The following is a 19,543-nucleotide window of genomic DNA, read 5'->3' on the forward strand; positions in this document are numbered from 1 at the left end:
CTTTCTCTAATTCTATCAGTTTTGTCTGTGGAGTAAATATATCTGATGAGTTTAATTTAAATGCATCTTTGCTCATCCCCACTAAGTCTAAAATGCTTGCGTTCCTACTCTTTGTAATGTAAACTTGCTAATGCTCCATATCTATCCATTATCAAAACTAATATGGTAATAGTCAAACAAAATAGACTGATAAAGTGCTCATGTAGGTATACAATACATAAAAGCCTTCAAAAAGACACTCAAACCCAGATTTCTCAATTCCCCTGCCTCCACCACTGACTCACCTCAGTTCATCTCTTCTCCTGCCCTATACTACTACTATGCTGAAACTGGAGAGAATTCCATTCATAATCTGTCACTGAATTTCTCTCTCTAAAATGACATATACACATGCTATCAAGTAATGTATTTGAGAATCTCTACATGAAAAATTTCTGGTATTTCCTACTTTGTACAGTCCTAACAGATACATACCTATGTCATATGCCAGGAAATCGGCAGAAAAACATTTTGCACCGTTACTCAAGGAAGTGTCATTATGGGTATTTCCTCCAAAAATAAGCATAGCTCCATTGATAAGAACAGCTGAATGAAGGTATCTGGCAAACCCACTTTCTTTCAAAATAGTCCTACAGGATAAAATTTAAAAATGTATTACAAAGGATAAAAAGACCTCCCTGATTTTATATATATTACAGAAAGGATCTAATTTGCATATAGAATTTTCCTTGGAATTGTGAGAAAACATGCTTTATTATTTTCAACAACTTATAAATGGCCTCTAAATTTCAATATTTTTAAAAAATATTTTGAGATTCATAGTACCTTAAAATGCTTTCAGGAAACACAATATTAAACATAATTGTTAATGATTTTATAATAATTTATATTTTGAAATTTTGTTTTCATTTATAAAAGTAGGAAACAAGCCTCCTTTAAACTAGAGGACCAAATTATCATCAGTTTTAAATACCAAAGTAAATATAAAGTTAAATATAATAAATTTACTCTGAACAATACTCAGTTAAAACTACCTGGCTCATATGGATCTCATAATATGCTTTCTAAGTTTTTAAATATGATATAACATACATGAAAGTGCACACATCATAAGTCTAACACTCAATGAATTTTTACAAGATGAACACAACTAAGTAACCAGTACTAAGATCAAAAAATAAAAAATTACCACTATTCTGAGTCTAACAGCAAATATTTCTATTGCTGCCTTTGTACTTTACAAAATGGAATCACATTGTTTTTATTAATTTGTATGTATGTCCTGTTGCTTAAGATTATTTTTGAGATATACCCATACTGTGTATAATTGAAAATCACATTGCATTTTTGAGAAACATTCAAATTAAATTAAATGTTCTTTTAATTAAAGTGTAATTATGAGAGAAATACTACAAATATATGCTCACAATTATATTTTACCTGAATTCACTGATATATATATAATAAAGGTTCATGACAATATGAATCAGTACTTTATAAATACTCTATAAATAAATCCCTGGTACAAAGAATCAACATGTAAACATAGTAGGTATAGTATAGTTAGTAAGGTATATACAGTATCTCAAAAGCTATAGACTATAATACCAATTAATGCTTAAAGAATACGGAACTCACTTCCAGAATGTCAATATAAGGAGTTCCATGAACAATCTCCCCAGGGAAAGAACTATAATTGGTAAAAATTAAAAAAAAAAAAAAAAAAAACAATTTGGATCTCAAAAATGTTGCCAAGAGCAACAACAAATAAAGAAATATTTGCTCAAGAATATCTACTAAATTTCATTAAGAACAGCAACAGTCCATGATATTTGACTCATTACCAACTCCCATTCTTGCCATCACCGCCACCTCCCCACACATACACAACCAGTTAGGCAAGACTGTTCAACCACAGGCTGGTAAAGTCAAGCACAGCACACTCCTCCATCCCTCAGTTCCTAGTCCAGACCATTAATATACAACCAGGAGCAACAGACTGCCAATACTTCTCACGCCCCCTAACTCTTAGTGGCAGAAGCTCTATTCAAGGAGAAAGCATGCGAGGTCCGAGTCTTCATTCCCTACCTAGCCACCACCCACAGGGTGGAAGCTATACACCAGGCCTCACAGATTAAGAACAAGAGGGCCAAAAAGTCTTCACCCCTAATTCATAGGGCAGCAGTTCCAAGATAAAAGAGGCAAGCTGAGAAGAGCAAAGGCTACCATACCCATCCAGTTCTCTGCACATAACACAGTGGTGTCAATGAAAGAACAGGTTACAAACCTCACCTATATTTCCAAAGCAGGGGCACAGAGGTTTTCTCCCACAGGGAGAGACAGCCTAAGAAAAGGAGAGGCAGCCTAAGAAAAGGAGAGCCCCAAAGGTCTCAAGGGAACTTGATGTTATTTGGTACAAGGTGGCAAACTTCAAGCCTTAAGGGCACTCAAAAACAATGGAAGTAGTGGTTGTAAGCAATTAAGAGATAGCCACATGAGAACAATAAGCTAAAACATAGGCAAGCTAGAAGTTTATCAGACAGAACCAGGGGAAAAGACAGCTAATAAGAGACTTACTGGGGTCAGAACCTCAAAGACTGGCCTCAAAGACTACCCCTGAAAAAGGTTTGAAATGGAATTCAGACTGTGGAGCAATTTATGCCCCCAGAGCATTGTTGAAAATAATAGAACTATCAGTTGGCAATTAGTGGAGGCTACCAGGTGAGTGTGATACAAACAGAGGCAGAAAGCTTAACAAAGAGCTCAGAGGAAAAAGTCAAAGAGCTCTGCTAAAATTACTATCATCCCAGGGTGACTGTGTGCATACCCAGGCTGTACCATCTGAGGAGCAACATCAGAGGATGCATTTGGAAGAAGAAACAGACTTCTCTAAAAGAGTTCAGCCAAGTTACTAAACAAATAAAATTACAACAGCCCCAGAGAGGAAGGAAAAGTCAGGATCCAGCGTTGCTACAATATATTATCTAAAATGTCTGGTTTTCAGGGAAAATTATGGCATGCAATGAAATAGTAAAGTGTGACCCATACACAGGAATAAAAGCAAGCAACAAAACTACCTTTAAGAGAACCCAGATGTCAGATGAAACAAAAAAGACTTTAAAGCAGCTATTATAAATATAGTCAAAGACTTAAAGAATACAATGTTTAAAGAAGTAAAGGAAAATATGACAACACCTTATCAAACATAAAACATTAACAAAGAGAAATAACAAAAAAAGGAAAATTTGGAGTTGAAAAGTGTAATATTGAAATTTTAAAATTTAGTAGAGAAGCTCAACAGTATATTTCAGCAAGCAGCAAGAAAAAAAGTCAGTGAACTAGTAGATAAATCAATAGAGATCCTGCAATTCAAAAAACAGAGAGGAAAATGAACAGAGTCTATGCGAAATGTAGAACACCATTAACAGCAACAACATACATTTACTGGGAATACTAGGGCAGAGGAGGAAGAGGTAAAAGACTTTTCAAGAAATAACGGCTGACAACTTCCTAAATTTGATGAAAAACATTAGCATACACATCCAAGAAGCTCAACAAACTTCAAGTAGGAAAAAATACAGAAAGAGCCACACTCAGACATAAAATAGTAAAAATATTGAAGGCCAAGGGTAAAATCTTTAAAGCAGGGGGAGAAAGAAGGTTCTTCCCATACAAGAGAACCCCAATAAGATAAATAGCTGACTTCTCATTAGAAACAATAAAGGCCAGAAGGTAATGGGATGGCATATGAAAAGTGTTGAATTTTTTAAAAAGTCAGAATACGAGGATACAGGGAGAGACATCAGCAAGATGTAGGAATAAGTTTCCTACTGTGAATAAAAAATATTGCCTGCCATATGGTAAACAAATGAAGTTGCAGCCATTGAGCCATCACACTGCAACCATGACAGTGAGCCCTGAGAGAACTCAGAATGGAAACAGAATGCCCTCCACTGCAGCCACCCAGGACAGTGCACCCTGAGGAGACTCAGGATGAGAAGCACAGGATACTGGTCCCAGATAGCTGAGGTGCATATCAAAGGAATGATCTCAATGAGCCTAGACTTTGCATCTTTCCATACACAGAAAAGCGCTGAATTCCTTAACTTGAGATATCTGGTTTTCTTTAATTAACAGCAATCTTTTGATGTTCTGACTACCTGGTCTTTGCTGCAAAAACCGCTATATACCTGGCTCCCGCTTGCCTCTCTGGAGCAGTCTCTCAGTTATCCGAGATGCTATGTCACGGGCTTAAGTCCTCAGATTTGTCCACCGAATAAAACATAACTCTCAACTTTTAGGTTGTGCATTTTTTTTTCAGTCGACACTGCCTTCATCCTCCCACAGAAGCACTGATTTTGTCAACTACTCAGAGATAGGAGTACCTTTGTAGGTGCCCAGCAGTCCAGCAGAGAAGTCCTAGCACCACTTGGAGCAAAAATTCCAAGAACAGGACTGAAGAGGGTAAGAAGAACAGTTTCACTTTACCACATCACCCCCACCCCCTAAGGCAACAGCTCACTGCCAAGAGAAACTCATTCAATCTGCTTTTTCTCCCATGGGGGAAAGTGACAACCTAGTAAGTGCCTAGCTTCCATGGCCAAGCAGGATGATGCCCAAGAAGCCCACTTCTTTCTCACCCCATCCAAAACAATGACAGGATGGGCAGGGGAGGGAAAAGGGGGCTCATGGCAACCAGGGTAAAAAACCCAACAGGGCTAAGGTTTCTACTAACTACCTCATGAACTCTACCGAGAGGCCCACCCATAAACTTCATAGAGTGTATTACGTGTAGATTCACCTCAACTAGCACACCCATGCTCCCAGCAATCCATAAATCCCTCCCCCACGTAGCCCGCACCCCATACACACCCCTGCAGACAGCACACTTTAGCTTCTGCAGGTCATGAATGAGCACACACATATAACCGGCTCAACTCTGTTGCCATGGCAGAATGTGCATAACCTTGAACACTTCAGGCACTGCCCTGGGGAAAATAAATAAGACACTCTCAGTATCAGGCCTGGCTTTGTGTGATGGAGAAAATTCAATCTACACACTATATTAAAAACTCATATAACTCAATAGAAAAAAAGAAGAATTTAATTTTAAAATGGGCAGAGGATCTGAACAGACATTTTTCCAAAGAAGACAAACAGAGGGCCAACAGGTACATGAAAAAGTGCTCAACATCACTCAACAAGGAAATGCAAATCAAAACCACAATGAGGTATCACCTCACGCGCACACACGCAGCTGTTGGAATGGCTATTATCAAAAACACAGGAAATAAGTATTGGTGAGGATGTGGAGAAAAGGGAACCCTTGTGCACTGTTGATGGGAATATAAATTGGTACAACCACTGTGGAAAACAGTATGGAGGTTCCTCAAAAACCAATTTAGAATTACAATTACAAATTACAAATCTAATTACAAATTTAGAACTACCAAATTATCCACCAATTCTACTTCTGAGTATTTATCCAAAGGAAACAAAATAGCTATCTGAAAAAGATATCTGCACCCCCATATTCACTGCAGCATTATTTACAATAACTAAGACATGGAAACAACCTGAGTGTCCATCAACGGATGAATGGATAAAGATATATATACAAAGGGGAATATTATTCAGCCATTTAAAAAAAAAAAGGAAATCCTGCCATTTGCAACAACATAGATGGACCTTGAGTGCATTACACTAAGTGAAATAAGTCAGACAGAGAAAGGCAAATACTGTATGACCTCACAAATATGCAAAATCTAAAAATGTTTTTAAATGAACTTATAGATACAGAGAATAGATTGGTGGCCACCAAAGTCAGGTGGTAGAAGGTGGGTGAAATGAGTAAATGTGGTCAAAAGGCATAAACTTCCAGTTTTAAGACAAATAAGTCCTGGGAATGTAATGTACAGCACAGTTATTATAGTTAACAATACTGTATTATGTTTGAAAGTTGTTAAGGACTTAAAAGTTCTCATTACAAGAAAGAAATAATTCATAACTATGTATGTGATGGATGTTAACTAAACTGTTGTAATCATTTTACAATACATACATATAACAATTCATTATGCTATACACCTAAAACTAATACAATGTTTTATGTCAGTTATATTTCAATTTAAAATAATTAATTAATTTAATTTTAAAAAGATAAGTGTTTGCAAGGATGTGAAGAAAAGGGAACCCTTCTACACTACTGGTGGGAATGGAAATTGGTATGGTCAACTTGGAAAACAGTATGAACATTCCTGGAAAAATTAAAAATTGAACTACCAAGAACTATAATATGATCCAGCAATCCCACTTCTGCATATATATCCAATACATGCAGCTAAAGCCTAGAAAAAATACAACACCCTTTCATGATAAAAAGCACCCAACAAAATAGAGATAGAAGGTAACTTCCTCAAACTGGTATGGCTGAATAGTGCACCACCACAAAAGATGCATCCATGTCCTAATCTCCAGAACCTGTGAATGTTACCTTATTTGGAAAAAGAGTCTTTTCAGATGTAATTAAATTAAGGATCTTGAGATGAGGAACTCATCTTGGATTATCCAGTGGACCTAATCCAATGACAAGTGTCCTTATAAGAGACACACAGAAAAGAGGAGAAGGTAATGTAACTGTGGAGGCAACTGGAATGATTCAGCCACAACTCCAGTAATACTGACAGCCAAAGCTGGAAGAGGCAAGGAAAGGAATTTCCCCTAGCATTTCTGGAGGGGGCATGGCCGTGGTCACACTTTAATTTTGGATTTCTGGCCTCCAGACCTGTGAGAGAATATCTTTCCATTGTTTTAAGCTACACAGTTTGTGGTAATTTGTTACAGCAGCCATAGAAACCTAATACAAAGGATATCTACAAAAAAGAAAAACAAAAAAAAAAACCAGAGCTAACATCATACTTAATGGTAAAAGATTAAATGTTCACCCTCTAAGATCAGGAATAAGACAAGGATTTTTGCTCTTGTCACTTTTATTCAACTTTGTATTAGAGATTATAAGAAGGAAAATGGGCGAGACCATAAAATTAAATGCATCTAAATTGGAAAGGAAGAAGCAAAACTCTCATTATTTGCAGATGACATGATCTTATACATAGAAGTTCAAAGAAATCCACAAAAAACTGCTAGAACTAATAAATGAGTTTAGCAAGTTTGGAGGTTAAAATAAAATAAAAATAAATTGTATTTATAAAACCAGAAATGAAAAATCCTAAGATAAAAATAATAAAACAATTCAATTTATATTAGTATCAAAAAGAAAAAGTATTTAAAAATAAATTTAATGAAACAAGTATAAAATTTATACCATGAAAACTAGAAAATATTGAAGAGAGAAATTAAAGATAGCCTAAAAAAATGAAAGGATATCCCATTTACATGGATTGGAAAACAAAATATTGTTAAGATGACCATACTCTCCAAATTGATCTACAGATTCAACTCACTCTCTATAAAATCCCAGCTGGATGTTTTTCTCATTGACAAACTAATCCTGTGATTCATGTGGAAATTCAAGGGCCCAGAATAGCCAACTCAAAGAAAGGGAAGAATACTCTTTTCAACAAATGGTGCTGAGGCAACTGGATATCTAGGTACAAAAGAGAGAAACTGAACCCTTCCCTTACAATATATGCACAAATTAACTAAAAATTGATAAAAGGCCTAAATTTAAGAGCTACAAGTGATAAAACTCTTAGAAGAAACTATAGAAGTAAATATTCCTTGCCTTGGGTTAGGCAATGGATGCTTAGATATGACACCAAAAGCATAAGTGACAAAATATATAACAGATAAAATGGTCTTAAAAATTAAACATTTCTGAGCTTCAAAGGACACTAAAAATAAAGTGAAAAACAATGTACAGAATGGGAGAAAATATTTGCAAATCACATATCTGATAAAGGATTTATATCTAAATATATAAAGTACTCTCTCAACTCTAGGAATAATAACTCTAGAAATAGAAGAGCATTTCCTTACATTGATAAAAAAAATTATCAAAAAAATTACAGGCTGAGTCAAGATGGCAGTGTGGGAAGACATGGGGTTAGCATCTCCCCACAACTAGGGCGCCTGCTGGTCGCTAATGGGGGACTCTGACACCCAAGGATAAGGGAGGAACCCCAAAGTGAACAAGTAGGATGTAGGGGGACTGAGGGGGGAGGAGAAGTGGAGGCCACACAGGATCAGTGCCCCTGAGGCCAGGAAGATCAGGAGAGGCAGGTGGGAGGGACTCTCCGGGAAGAGTGGGAGAGGAGCAGAGGGTGATGGCCCCGCCCACTCAGGGCCAGGGAGCCTGCTGAGCTCCCAGGCCGATCCCCTGCCCTCCAAACCCCCCTCCAGGCTGCACGGGCCCTTGGGGGCATAGGAGGGAGGCCAGGGAGATCAGGAGAGGCAGGCGGGAGGGGCCCTCCCAGACTGGAGGAGCAGGAGAGGAGAGGAGGGTGTTTGCCATGCCCACTCAAGCCCAGGAAGAATGCTGGGCTCCCAGGTGAGGTCCCTGCCCTCTGCGACCTGGGGTGGGGGGCACACCTCAGCCCCTTCTGTTCCTTGAGCCTAAGCCCCATGCCCCACATTCCCTAGGGCCTTTTGCAGCCCTGTGGGCCCTGAGCATTGGCCCCGCCCACTGCCCAAACCTCACCCTTGCTTAGGCTCCACCCTCCACAGCCAAGGCCTTCCCCCACACCCTTTTCTTTTCCCCCTCCTTGTCTTTTGTACTATTGTGGTACTGTTGTACCTCCCAGTTGTTGATTCATCTATATTTTTATTTTTATATTCTTCCTAACATATCTCTTAGTTTCCTAGTCTAATTTTATTTTTTACTTTGTTATTGTTCTTGGGTTTTTTTGGGTTTTTTTTTTTTTTGCCACCAGAGGTGGCTTGCAGGATCTTGGTTCACGAGCCCAGGTTCGGGTGAAAGTTCCTGCGGTGGGAGTTCCAAGTTCGAACCACTGGACTAACAGAGAACCTCAGACCCCAGGGAATATTCATCTGAGTGAGGTCACGGAGTTCCTCATCTCAGCACCAAGACCCAGCTCTACCCAATAGCCGACCAGAGCTGGAAAGCTCAGGCCAAACAACCAGTAAGACAGGAACACAATCCCACTCATAAAAAAAAAAAAAAAGAGATGGCAAAAAAATATGTCACAAATGAAGGAGCAAGGTAAAAACCTACAAGACTAAATGAAGAGGAAATAGGCAATCTACCTGAAAAAGAATTCAGAGTAATGATACTAAAGAGAATACAGAATCTCCAAAACAGAATGGAGGCACAGAATGAGAAAATACAAGAAAGTGTTTAACAAAGATCTAGAAGAACTAAAGAACAAACAAACAGAGATGAACAACATAACAACTGAAATGAAAAATACACTAGAAGGAATCAATAACAGAATAACTGAGTCAGAAGAATGAATAAGTGAGCTGGAAGACAAAATGGTGGAAAAACTGCCAAGGAGCAGAATAAAGAAAAAAGAATGAAAAGAATTGAAGACAATCTCAGAGACCTCTGGGACAACAATAAATGCATCAACATTCGAATTTTAGGGGTCCCAGAAGAAGAAGAGAAAAAGAAGGGGTCTGAGAAAATATTTGAAGAGATTATAGTTGAAAACTTCCCTAACATGGGAAAGAAAATAGTCACCCAAGTCCAGGAAGCACAGAGAGTCCCATACAGGATAAACCTTAGGAAAAATACACCAAGACACATATTAATCAAACTAACAAAAACTAAATTCAAAGAAAAAATATTTATATTTTTTTATTTTCTAAAAGCAGCAAGGGAAAAACAAAAAGTAACATACAAAGGAATCCCCATAAGGTTATCAACTGATTTTTCAGTGGAAACTCTTCAGGCCAGAAGGGAGTGGCAGGATATACTTAAAGTGATGAAACAGAAAATCCTACAACCAAGATTACTCTACCCAGCAAAGATCTCATTCAGATTCAGTGGAGAAGTCAAAAGCTTTTCAGACAAGTAAAAGCTAAGAGAATTCAGCACCACCAAACGTGCTTTACAACAAATGCTAAAGAAACTTCTCTAAGCGGGAAACACAAGAGAGAAAAAAACCCACAAAAACAAACCTAAAACAATTAATAAAATGGTAATAGGAACATACATATCGATAATAACCTTGAATGTAAATGGATTAACTGCCTCCATCAAAAGACACAGACTGGCTGAATGGATACAAAAACAAGACCTGTATATATGCTGTCCACAAGAGACCCACTTCAGACCTAGGGACACATACAGACTGAAAGTGAAGGGATGGAAAAAGATATTCCATGCAAATGGAAATCAAAAGAAAGCTGGAGTAGCAATACTCATATAAGATAATTCAGACTTTAAAATAAAGACTGTTACAAGAGATAAGGAGGGACACTACATAATGATCAAAGGATCAATCCAAGAAGAAGATATAACAATTATAAATGTTTATGCACCCAACATAGGAGCACCTCAATACATGAGGCAAATGCTAACAACCATGAAAGGAGAAATCGACAGTGACACAATAGTAGTAGGGGACTTTAACACCCCACTTGCACCAATGGACAGATCAGCCAAATAGAAAATAAATAAGGAAACACAAGCTTTAAATGACACAATAGACCAAATAGATCTAATTGATATTTATAAAACATTCCACCCAAAAGTGGCAGAATACTCTTTCTTCTCAAGTGTACATGGAACATTCACCAGGACAGATCACATCTTGGGTCACAAATCAAGCCTCAGAAAATTTAAGAAAATTGAAATCATATCAAGCATCTTTTCTGACCATAACATTATGAGATTGGAAATCAATTACAGGAAAAAAACTGTAAAAAACAAAAATACATGGAGGCTAAACAATATGCTACTAAATAACCAACAGATCACTGAAGAAATCAAAGAAGAAATGAATACAAAGAAGCAAATGACAATGAAAACACAATGACCCAAAACCTATGGGATGCAGCAAAAGCAGTTCTAAGAGGGAAGTTGATAGCAATACAATCTCACCTCAAGAAACAAGAAAAAATCTCAAATAAACAATCTAACCCCACACTTAAAACAACTAGAGAAAGAAGAACAAAGAAAACCTGAAATCAGTAGAAGGAAAGAAATCACAAAGATCAGAGCAGAATTAAATGAAATAGAAACAAAGAAAACAATAGCAAAGATCAATAAAACTAAAAGCTGGTTCTTTGAGAAGATAAACAAAATTGATAAACCATTAGCCAGATTCATCAAGAAAAAAAGGAAGAGGATGCAAATCAATAAAATTAGAAATGAAAAAGGAGAAATCACAACTGACACTGCAGAAATACAAAGGGTTATAAGAGACTACCACAAACAACTATATGCCAATAAAATGGACAACCATGAAGAAATGGACAAATTCTTGGAAAGGTATAATTTTCCAAGACTGAACCGGGAAGAATTAGAAAATAGAAACAGAACTATCACAAGTAATGAAATTGAAACCATAATTAAAAATCTTCCAACAAACAAAAGTCCAGGACCAGAGGGCTTCACAGGCGAATTCTATCAAACACTTAGAGAAGAGCTAACACCGATCCTTCTCAAACTCCTCCAAAAAACTGCAGAGGGAGAAACACTCCCATATTCATTCTACGAAGCCACCATCACCCTGATACCAAAACCAGAAAAAGATATCACAAAAAAAGAAAATTATAGACCAATATCACTGATGAACACAGATGCAAAAATCCTGAACAAAATACTAACAAACAGAATCCAACAGCACATTAAAAGGATCAAGTGGGATTTACCCCAGGGATGCAAGGTTTCTTCAATGTATGCAAATCAATCAATGTAATACACCACATTAATAAGTTAAGGAATAAAAACCATATGATCATCTCAATAGATGCAGAAAAAGCTTTTGATAAAATTCAACACCGATTTATGATAAAAACTCTCCAGAAAATGGGCAGAGGGAACCTACCTCAACAAAATAAAGGCCATATATGACAAACCCACAGCAAGAATCATACTCAATGGTGAAAAACTGAAAGCGTTTCCACTAAGATCAGGAACAAGACAAGGATGTCCACTCTCGCCACTCTTATTCAACATAGTTTTGGAGGTCCTAGCCACAGCAATCAGAGAAAAAAAAGAAATAAAAGGAATACAAATTGGAAAAGAAGAAGTAAAACTGTCACTGTTTGCTGATAACACGATACTATACATAGAAAATCCAGAAAACTACTAGGACTAATCAATGAATTTGGTAAGGTTGCAGGATACAAAATTAATGCACAGAAATCTCTGGCATTCCTATATACCAACAACGAAAAATTAGAAAGAGAAACTATGGAAACACTCCCATTTACCATTGCAAGAAACAGAATGTAATACCTAGGAATAAACCTGCCTAAGGAGGTGAAAGACTTGTACTCAGAAGACTATAAAACACTGATGAAAGAAATCAAAGACGACAAAAACAGATGGAGAAATATACCATGTTCTTGGATTGGAAGAATCGATATTGTGAAAATGACTGTATTACCCAAAGCAATCTACAGATTCAATGCAATCCCTATCAAACTACCAATGGCATTCTTCACAGAATTAGAACAAAAAATTTTACAATTCGTATGGAAACACAAACGACCCCAAATAGCCAAAACAATCTTGAGAAAGAAAAACAGACTTGGAGGAATCAGTCTCCCTGACTTCAAACTATACCACAAAGCTACAATAATCAAGACAGTATGGTACTGGCACACAAACAGAAATATAGATCAATGGTACAAGATAGAATGCCCAGAGATAAACCCACACACATATGGGCACCTAATTTACAACAAAGGAGGCAAGAACATACAATGGAGAAAAGGCAGCCTCTTCAATAAGTGGTACAGGGAAAACTGGACAGCTACACGTAAAAGAATGAAATTAGAACACTACCTAACACCATACACAAAAATAAACTCAAAATGGATTAAAGACTTAAATGTAAGACCAGACACTATAAAACTCTTAGAGGAGAACATAGGAAAAACACTCTTTGACATAAAACTCAGCAAGATCTTTTTTGACCCACCTCCTAGAGTAATGGAAATAAAAACAAAAATAAACAAATGGGACTTAACTAAACTTAAAAGCCTTTGCACAGCAAAGGAAACAATAAACAAGACCAAAAGATAACCCTCAGAATGGGAGAAAATATTTGCAAATGAAACAACAGACAAAGGATTGATCTCCAAAATATACAAACAGCTCATGAAGTTCAATATCAAAAAAACAAACAATCCAGTTAAAAAATGGGTGGAATACCTAAATAGACATTTCACCAAGGAAGACATACAGATGGTCAAGAGGCACATGAAAAGATGCTCAACAACACTAATTATTAGAGAAATGCAAATCAAAACTACAACAAGGCATCACCTCACACCAGTCAGAATGGCCATCATGAAAAAAATCTACAAACAACAAATGCTGGAGCGGGTGTGGAGAAAAGGGAACCCTCTTGCACTGTTGGTGGGAATGTAAATTGATACAGCCACTATGGAGAACAGTATGGACGTTCTGTAAAAAACTAAAAATAGAACTACCATACGACCCAGCAATCCCACTACTGGGCATATACCTGAGAAAACCATAATAAAAAAAGAGACATGTACCACAATGTTCATTGCAGCACTATTTACAATAGCCAGGACATGGATCCAACCTAAATGTCCATCGACAGATGAATGGATAAAGAAGATGTAGCACATATATACAATGGAATATTACTCAGACATACAAAGAAACGAAATTGAGTTATTTGTAGTGAGGGGGATGGACCTAGAGTCTGTCATACAGAGTGAAGTAAGTCAGAAAGAGAAAAACAAATACCATATGCTAACACATATATATGGAATGTAAAAAAAAAAAAAAAATTTGTACTGATGAACCTAGTTTCAGGGCAGGAAAAGAGATAGACATAGAAGTTGACTTGAGGACATGGGGTGGGAGGGCAAAGCTGAGGCGAAGGGAGAGTAGCATCGACATACATACACTACCAAATGTAAAATAGTTGGTTGGTGGAAGCAGCAGCATAGCACAGAGAGATCGGCTCAGTGCTTTGTGATGACCTAGAAGGGTGGGATAGGGTGAATGGGAGGGAGGCTCCAGAGTGAGGTAATATGGGACATGTGTACGCATATGGCTGATTCGTTTTGTTGTGCAACATAAACTAACACAGTATTGTGAAGCAATTATACTCCAATAAAGATCTATTAAAAAAAACAATTATACTAATGGCAAGAAAATGGAAAGATGTTTTCTTTCTAAGAAAGAGCAAGGCAAGATATACTCTCTCACCACTCCTATTCAACATTTTACTGGAAGTCCTAGTTAGTGCAATAAGACAGGAAAAGGGAATAAAAGATATACAAAATGGGAAGGAATAAATAAAACTGTCTTTTTTCACACATGACATGATTGCCTATGTAAGAAATCCCAAACAATCAACAACAACAACAAAAAAACAAAAAACTCCTGGAACTAATAAGTAATTATGGCAAGGTTGTAGGATACAAGGTTAATATGCGAAAGTCAATCGCTTTCTTACATATTAACAATGAACAACGGATACTTGAAATAAAGACACAACACTTATATAGCACCCCACAAAACTGAAATAGGTATAAATCTAACAAAATATGTATAAGATCTATATTGGGAAAATTACAAAACTTTGATGAAAGAAATCAAAGAGGTAAATAAAGGGATAGGCCATATATAATACATGGATAGGATGATTCACTACTGTCAAGATGTCAGTTCTTCCCAGCTTAGTCTATATATTCAATGCAATCCCATCAAAATTCTCACAAGAATAGCCAACACAATATTGAGAAAGAGGAACAAATTCAGAGAACTAATGCTACTTGACTTCAAGACTTACTATAAAGCTACAATAATAAAAACAGTGTGGTACTGGGGAAAGAACAGACACATAGATCAGTGGAACAGAATAATGAGCCCAGAAATAGACCCACAAATAGTCAACTAACTTCTGACAAAAGAACAAAAACAACTCAAGAGAGAGAGGACAGTCATTTCAATAAATGGTGCTGAAATAACTGGACATCCACATGCAAAAAAAAAAAAAAAAAAAAAGAAGTTTGACAGATCTTACACCTTCTACAAAAATTAACACAAAATGAATCATAGGCCTAAATGTAAAATGCAAAACTATAAAACTCCTAGAAGATAATAGAGAAGAAAATCTGGGTGACCATGATTTTACTGATGACTTTTTAGATACAGCACCAAAAGCACAAATCATGAAAGAAAAAAATAATAAGTTGGGTTTCATTAAAATTAAAAACCTTGACTCTGTGAAAGACACCATTCGGAGAATGAAACAGTAAGCCACAGACTCGGAGAAAATATTTGTAACAAATATCTGATAAAGGACCTGAATCCAAAATATAAAAAGAACTCTTAAAACTCAACGATTAGAAAACAAACAACCCAATTAAAAATTGGCAAAAGGTCTGAACAGATACCAAAGAAGACATACAGATGGCAAAATAAGCATATGGGAAAATGCTCATTATAGGTCATTAGGGAATTACAAATTAAAACAATGAAATACCACTACCTATTAGAATGGATAAAATACAAAACACTGACACCAAATGCTAGCAAGGATGCAGAGCAACATTCATTGCTGGTGGGAATGAAAAATAGTACAACCACTCTAACAGAACTAAACATACTCATAAAAATAAACACTCTTACCACACAATCCAACAATTGCACTCATTGGTTGAAATTTTATGTCCACGCAAAAAACTGCAAGTGGATGTTTATAGCAACTTTATTCATAACTGTCAAAACTTGGAAACAACCAAGATGTTCTTCAATAGGTGAATGGATAAACAACTGTACCACGTCCACACAATAGAATATTATTCAGTGATAAATGAAATGGGCTATTAAGCCATGAAAAGACTTGGAGGAACCTTAAATGCTAATTGCTAAGTGAAAGAAGCCAATCTAAAAAAGGATATATACTGTATGATTCCAACTATATAACATTCTGGTAAAGGCAGAAACAATGAAGACAGTAAAAATATCAGTGGTTGCCAGAGGTTGGGCAGGGAGAGAGGGAGGTGAGCACACATGATTTCTAGGGCAACTGAAACTATTCTATATGATGCAGTAGCAGTGGAATATGTCATTATACATGGTGTAAACCCACTGGACCAACAACACAAAAGTAAGTCCTAATGTAATCTATGGACTTTAGTTAATAATAATGTATCAATATTGACTCATCAATTGTAACAAATGTACCACACTAATACAAGATGTTAATAATAGAGGGACTTGGGGTGGTGAAGATGTGGGAGTATTGGGGAAATCTCCATACCTTTTGCTCACTTTTCTTTAAACCTAAAACTGTTCTAAAAACTAAAGTCTATTAATTAAAGGAAAACAAAATAAAATGGTGGTGATAAAAACTGCAGTTGCTTTTCCAGATATGATATCTTTACTGCAATAAATAAACCCAACCCTTAGTACCTGGTAAGCAGATAATTTTTTAAAATATATGAATTGTAAAGTGGGATCCGGGTTTCTCACTTTCAAAAGGAATTTACAAATATGGAAGACAGAAGTCTAAAATAAATCCTGTAATGTTGTATTACATCATTATGCAGTTTAGACAGACAGGGTTTAGACAGACAGACATATATACAGAGACAGAGCTATATACCCACTTCTATAAATAAGTATAAACATGTGTCTTTGTAAATTTTCTGGCTCCATCTTCTGATAGGGTCTATAAACACATCAAAAAAGTAATAAACATACCTAGTCCCCTAATCTTGGTTTTTAAATACCATTCTCTACTAAAAGTAATCTAGGTTCCTTGGGGGAAATGACTTACTCCAGCAGGGAAACTACAAGATGTAAACAGAATTTTTTTTTTTTTTTTGCATCTGTGCCAGGAAGTGCAGAAATGCACTGAGTGACTGGGGACATGTCTAAAGAATAGAGGAGCCTTACTGAAAGAAGCTCATGATGGCCAAATCTGGGACACTTTGAACACCAAAATAAAGAATAGTAATTGATTATAGAACATTGATTAAAATAAAATCCATCAATTGATACTGATATAAGTGAACACACAACTTGGGATATTTACAAGGAATAATATTACAATATCACCATTTGGTAACCATCACAGTGATACCAAGAATGATCAATGGATGCTAAAACTAGTGTGTAAAAGTTTAATGAGAAACAAAATATTTACATAGTCTCAAAGTATCTCCACACAGTGTTTATTAATTTAAAAAGGAAAAATTGTATCTTTACAGTGGAGAAACGTGGAAACACTTTAACCATTACTTTAACCAAGATATGAAAGTTAACCTCTGCATGAAAGTTCATAGCAGCCTCATTCAAAATAGCCCAAATTGAAAACAACCCAAATGTCCATCAACTGATGAGTGGATTAAACAATATGAGGTATATTCATACAGTGGAATATTATTCAGCCATAAAAAAGAATTAAGTACAGAAATATACTACAGCGTGGATGAACCCTGAAAAATTATGCTAAGTGAAAGAAGCCAGATGCAAAATGTCAAATACTGTACATTTCATTTATATGAAATATTGAGAATAGGCAAATCCATAGAAACAGAAAGTAGGTTAGTGGTTTCCAGGAAATGGAGGGAAAGGGTATAGGAAAGTATAGGATTTCTTTTTGGGGCTGATGGAAATATTCTGGAATTAGTGATGGTTGCATAACACTATGAATATACTAAAAACCACTGAATTGTACACTTTAAATGGCCACAATGGAGAATTTTATGTTATATGAATTTTATTTCAGTAAAAGTTTTTTTCCAAAAAAAAAAAAATTCATAGAACACATTTTAGTGATCTACCAAAATGCAAACCCTGAATCTAATCATGAGGAAACATTAGACTCACCACTTTTCCTTTTTAATATTTCTAGAAGTATAGTTGAAATCTTTTTTTAACTGGAAAAAACTGGAAAAAATACCAAATTTATAATTACAGTTGCAAGTTGTAAATGATAATGTTTAATATGTTCCTTATGTGTTAAAACATATTGTGCTTTTATTATTGTGTTTTAAAGGAACACAATAATAGAGAAAACGACTTCAACAATAGGACAAGAAAATTTGAGGTCTCTACTATCACAGAAAAGCCTTGACATAGAAGAAAAATGAAGATGTGGGCTCCTACTACAAGCTCTACAAACATATATGTGCAAAAAACGTTATGAGACACCTCATCTAACAAGGCTAAGAAATCAAGACCATAATGGCCCTGGTACTCAAAATCATTACAGCAAATTAAAAGTCTCTTAGCAAAGGATAATACAGTACTAATTAATAAAACATCCTAACAATACAAAAAGAATCATTTTTGAGAAATTGGAATTCTTATAAATACAGGATGTTTTAGATAGTGCTTCTGTGGTACTATATTAATTCTGTACTTTAAAAAATCTTTGAAATCACATATACTTGAAATATGTTTTCATATTAATGTTAATCTGGTTACATGAAATGATTTCTTCTAGCTTCTTAAATTTGGTATAATGAGAATTAGTTTTACATTAAAGTATCCAAAGCTAGTTTATTAAACTATCAAGTTTTTGTGATTTCCTAAAAATGTAGCTGTCAGAGGTTTTGGAAAATGATATAAGACAATTTTATAAATATGTTATTAGTTACTTATATTCTACTAAATACTGATGAACATGCTATTCATGATGTTTATCCTTGACAATTTCTCTGCATAATGAGTGTCTGAAATATAGTATATATGTATACTATATTTGTATTGCATACATATATGCATTTGTTGAATATATAACTAAAATAGCTATTTCATAGGATACATACATTACATATGGGTGTGTGAATGTATTCAAATTTAGGAGAAACTGTCAAAAGGTTTTTCAATGCTTCTACTGGTTTATACACACTTGGATTATCAATCTTGTAAATTTTAACCATTTAAGTGGATGTGTAGTGGTACCTGAATGTTATCTTAATTTAAATTACCCTGTGGCTAATAAGGTTGAGCAACTTTTAAAATGCATTTTGGTCATTTGGATATCCTTTTGTTCAAGTCGCTTGCCCATTTTCTCTTGAGTCATCTGACATTTTCTTGTTGATCTGTAGTACTTCTCTACATATTCGGGAATAGAGACCTTTGTTGACTTTATGTGTTGCAAATATCTCCTACACTGCAGCTTGCCTTTTCACCTTCTTAGTGATATTTTTTAGATATACATAGTTCAGTCTATCATTTTTCCTTTATTAAGAATACTATTTAAATACTATTTTTAAAGTCTTTCTTTGCCAATAAAAACAAAGATATTTACCCGTTATCTTCTACAATATTTATTATTTTACATTCCATACTTAGATTTACAATTGATCTGAAACTAATTTTTGTGTATGATTTGAAGCAGGGCCCCAAATTCATTTCTTTCAATTGTATACCAATTGGCCCAGA

General features: G+C 35.6%; 1 protein-coding gene and 1 long non-coding RNA gene across 12 annotated transcripts in view; one reads left to right on the forward strand and one right to left on the reverse strand.

Annotated features, from left to right (window-relative positions):
• ATRNL1 (attractin like 1) overlaps window positions 1-19,543 on the reverse strand; it is a 715,591-nt gene that overhangs the window by 598,284 nt on the left and 97,764 nt on the right. For all 11 annotated transcript variants that reach the window (XR_014253040.1, XR_014253041.1, XR_014253042.1 and 8 more), the window contains exon 10: window positions 475-629. Coding sequence is in view for 8 of the 11 variants with exons in the window: in XM_082423366.1 (XP_082279492.1) it covers window positions 475-629 (155 nt within the window). In the remaining 3 variants the exon portion in view is untranslated. The remainder of the gene's footprint in view (window positions 1-474; window positions 630-19,543) is intronic.
• Window positions 1-19,543, forward strand: part of LOC309642220 — a 392,437-nt gene that overhangs the window by 8,518 nt on the left and 364,376 nt on the right. The window lies entirely within an intron of this gene.

Source organism: Balaenoptera physalus (genome assembly GCF_965194825.1).
Source record: "Balaenoptera physalus genome assembly, chromosome: 14".
Taxonomy (NCBI): Eukaryota; Metazoa; Chordata; class Mammalia; order Artiodactyla; family Balaenopteridae; genus Balaenoptera; species Balaenoptera physalus.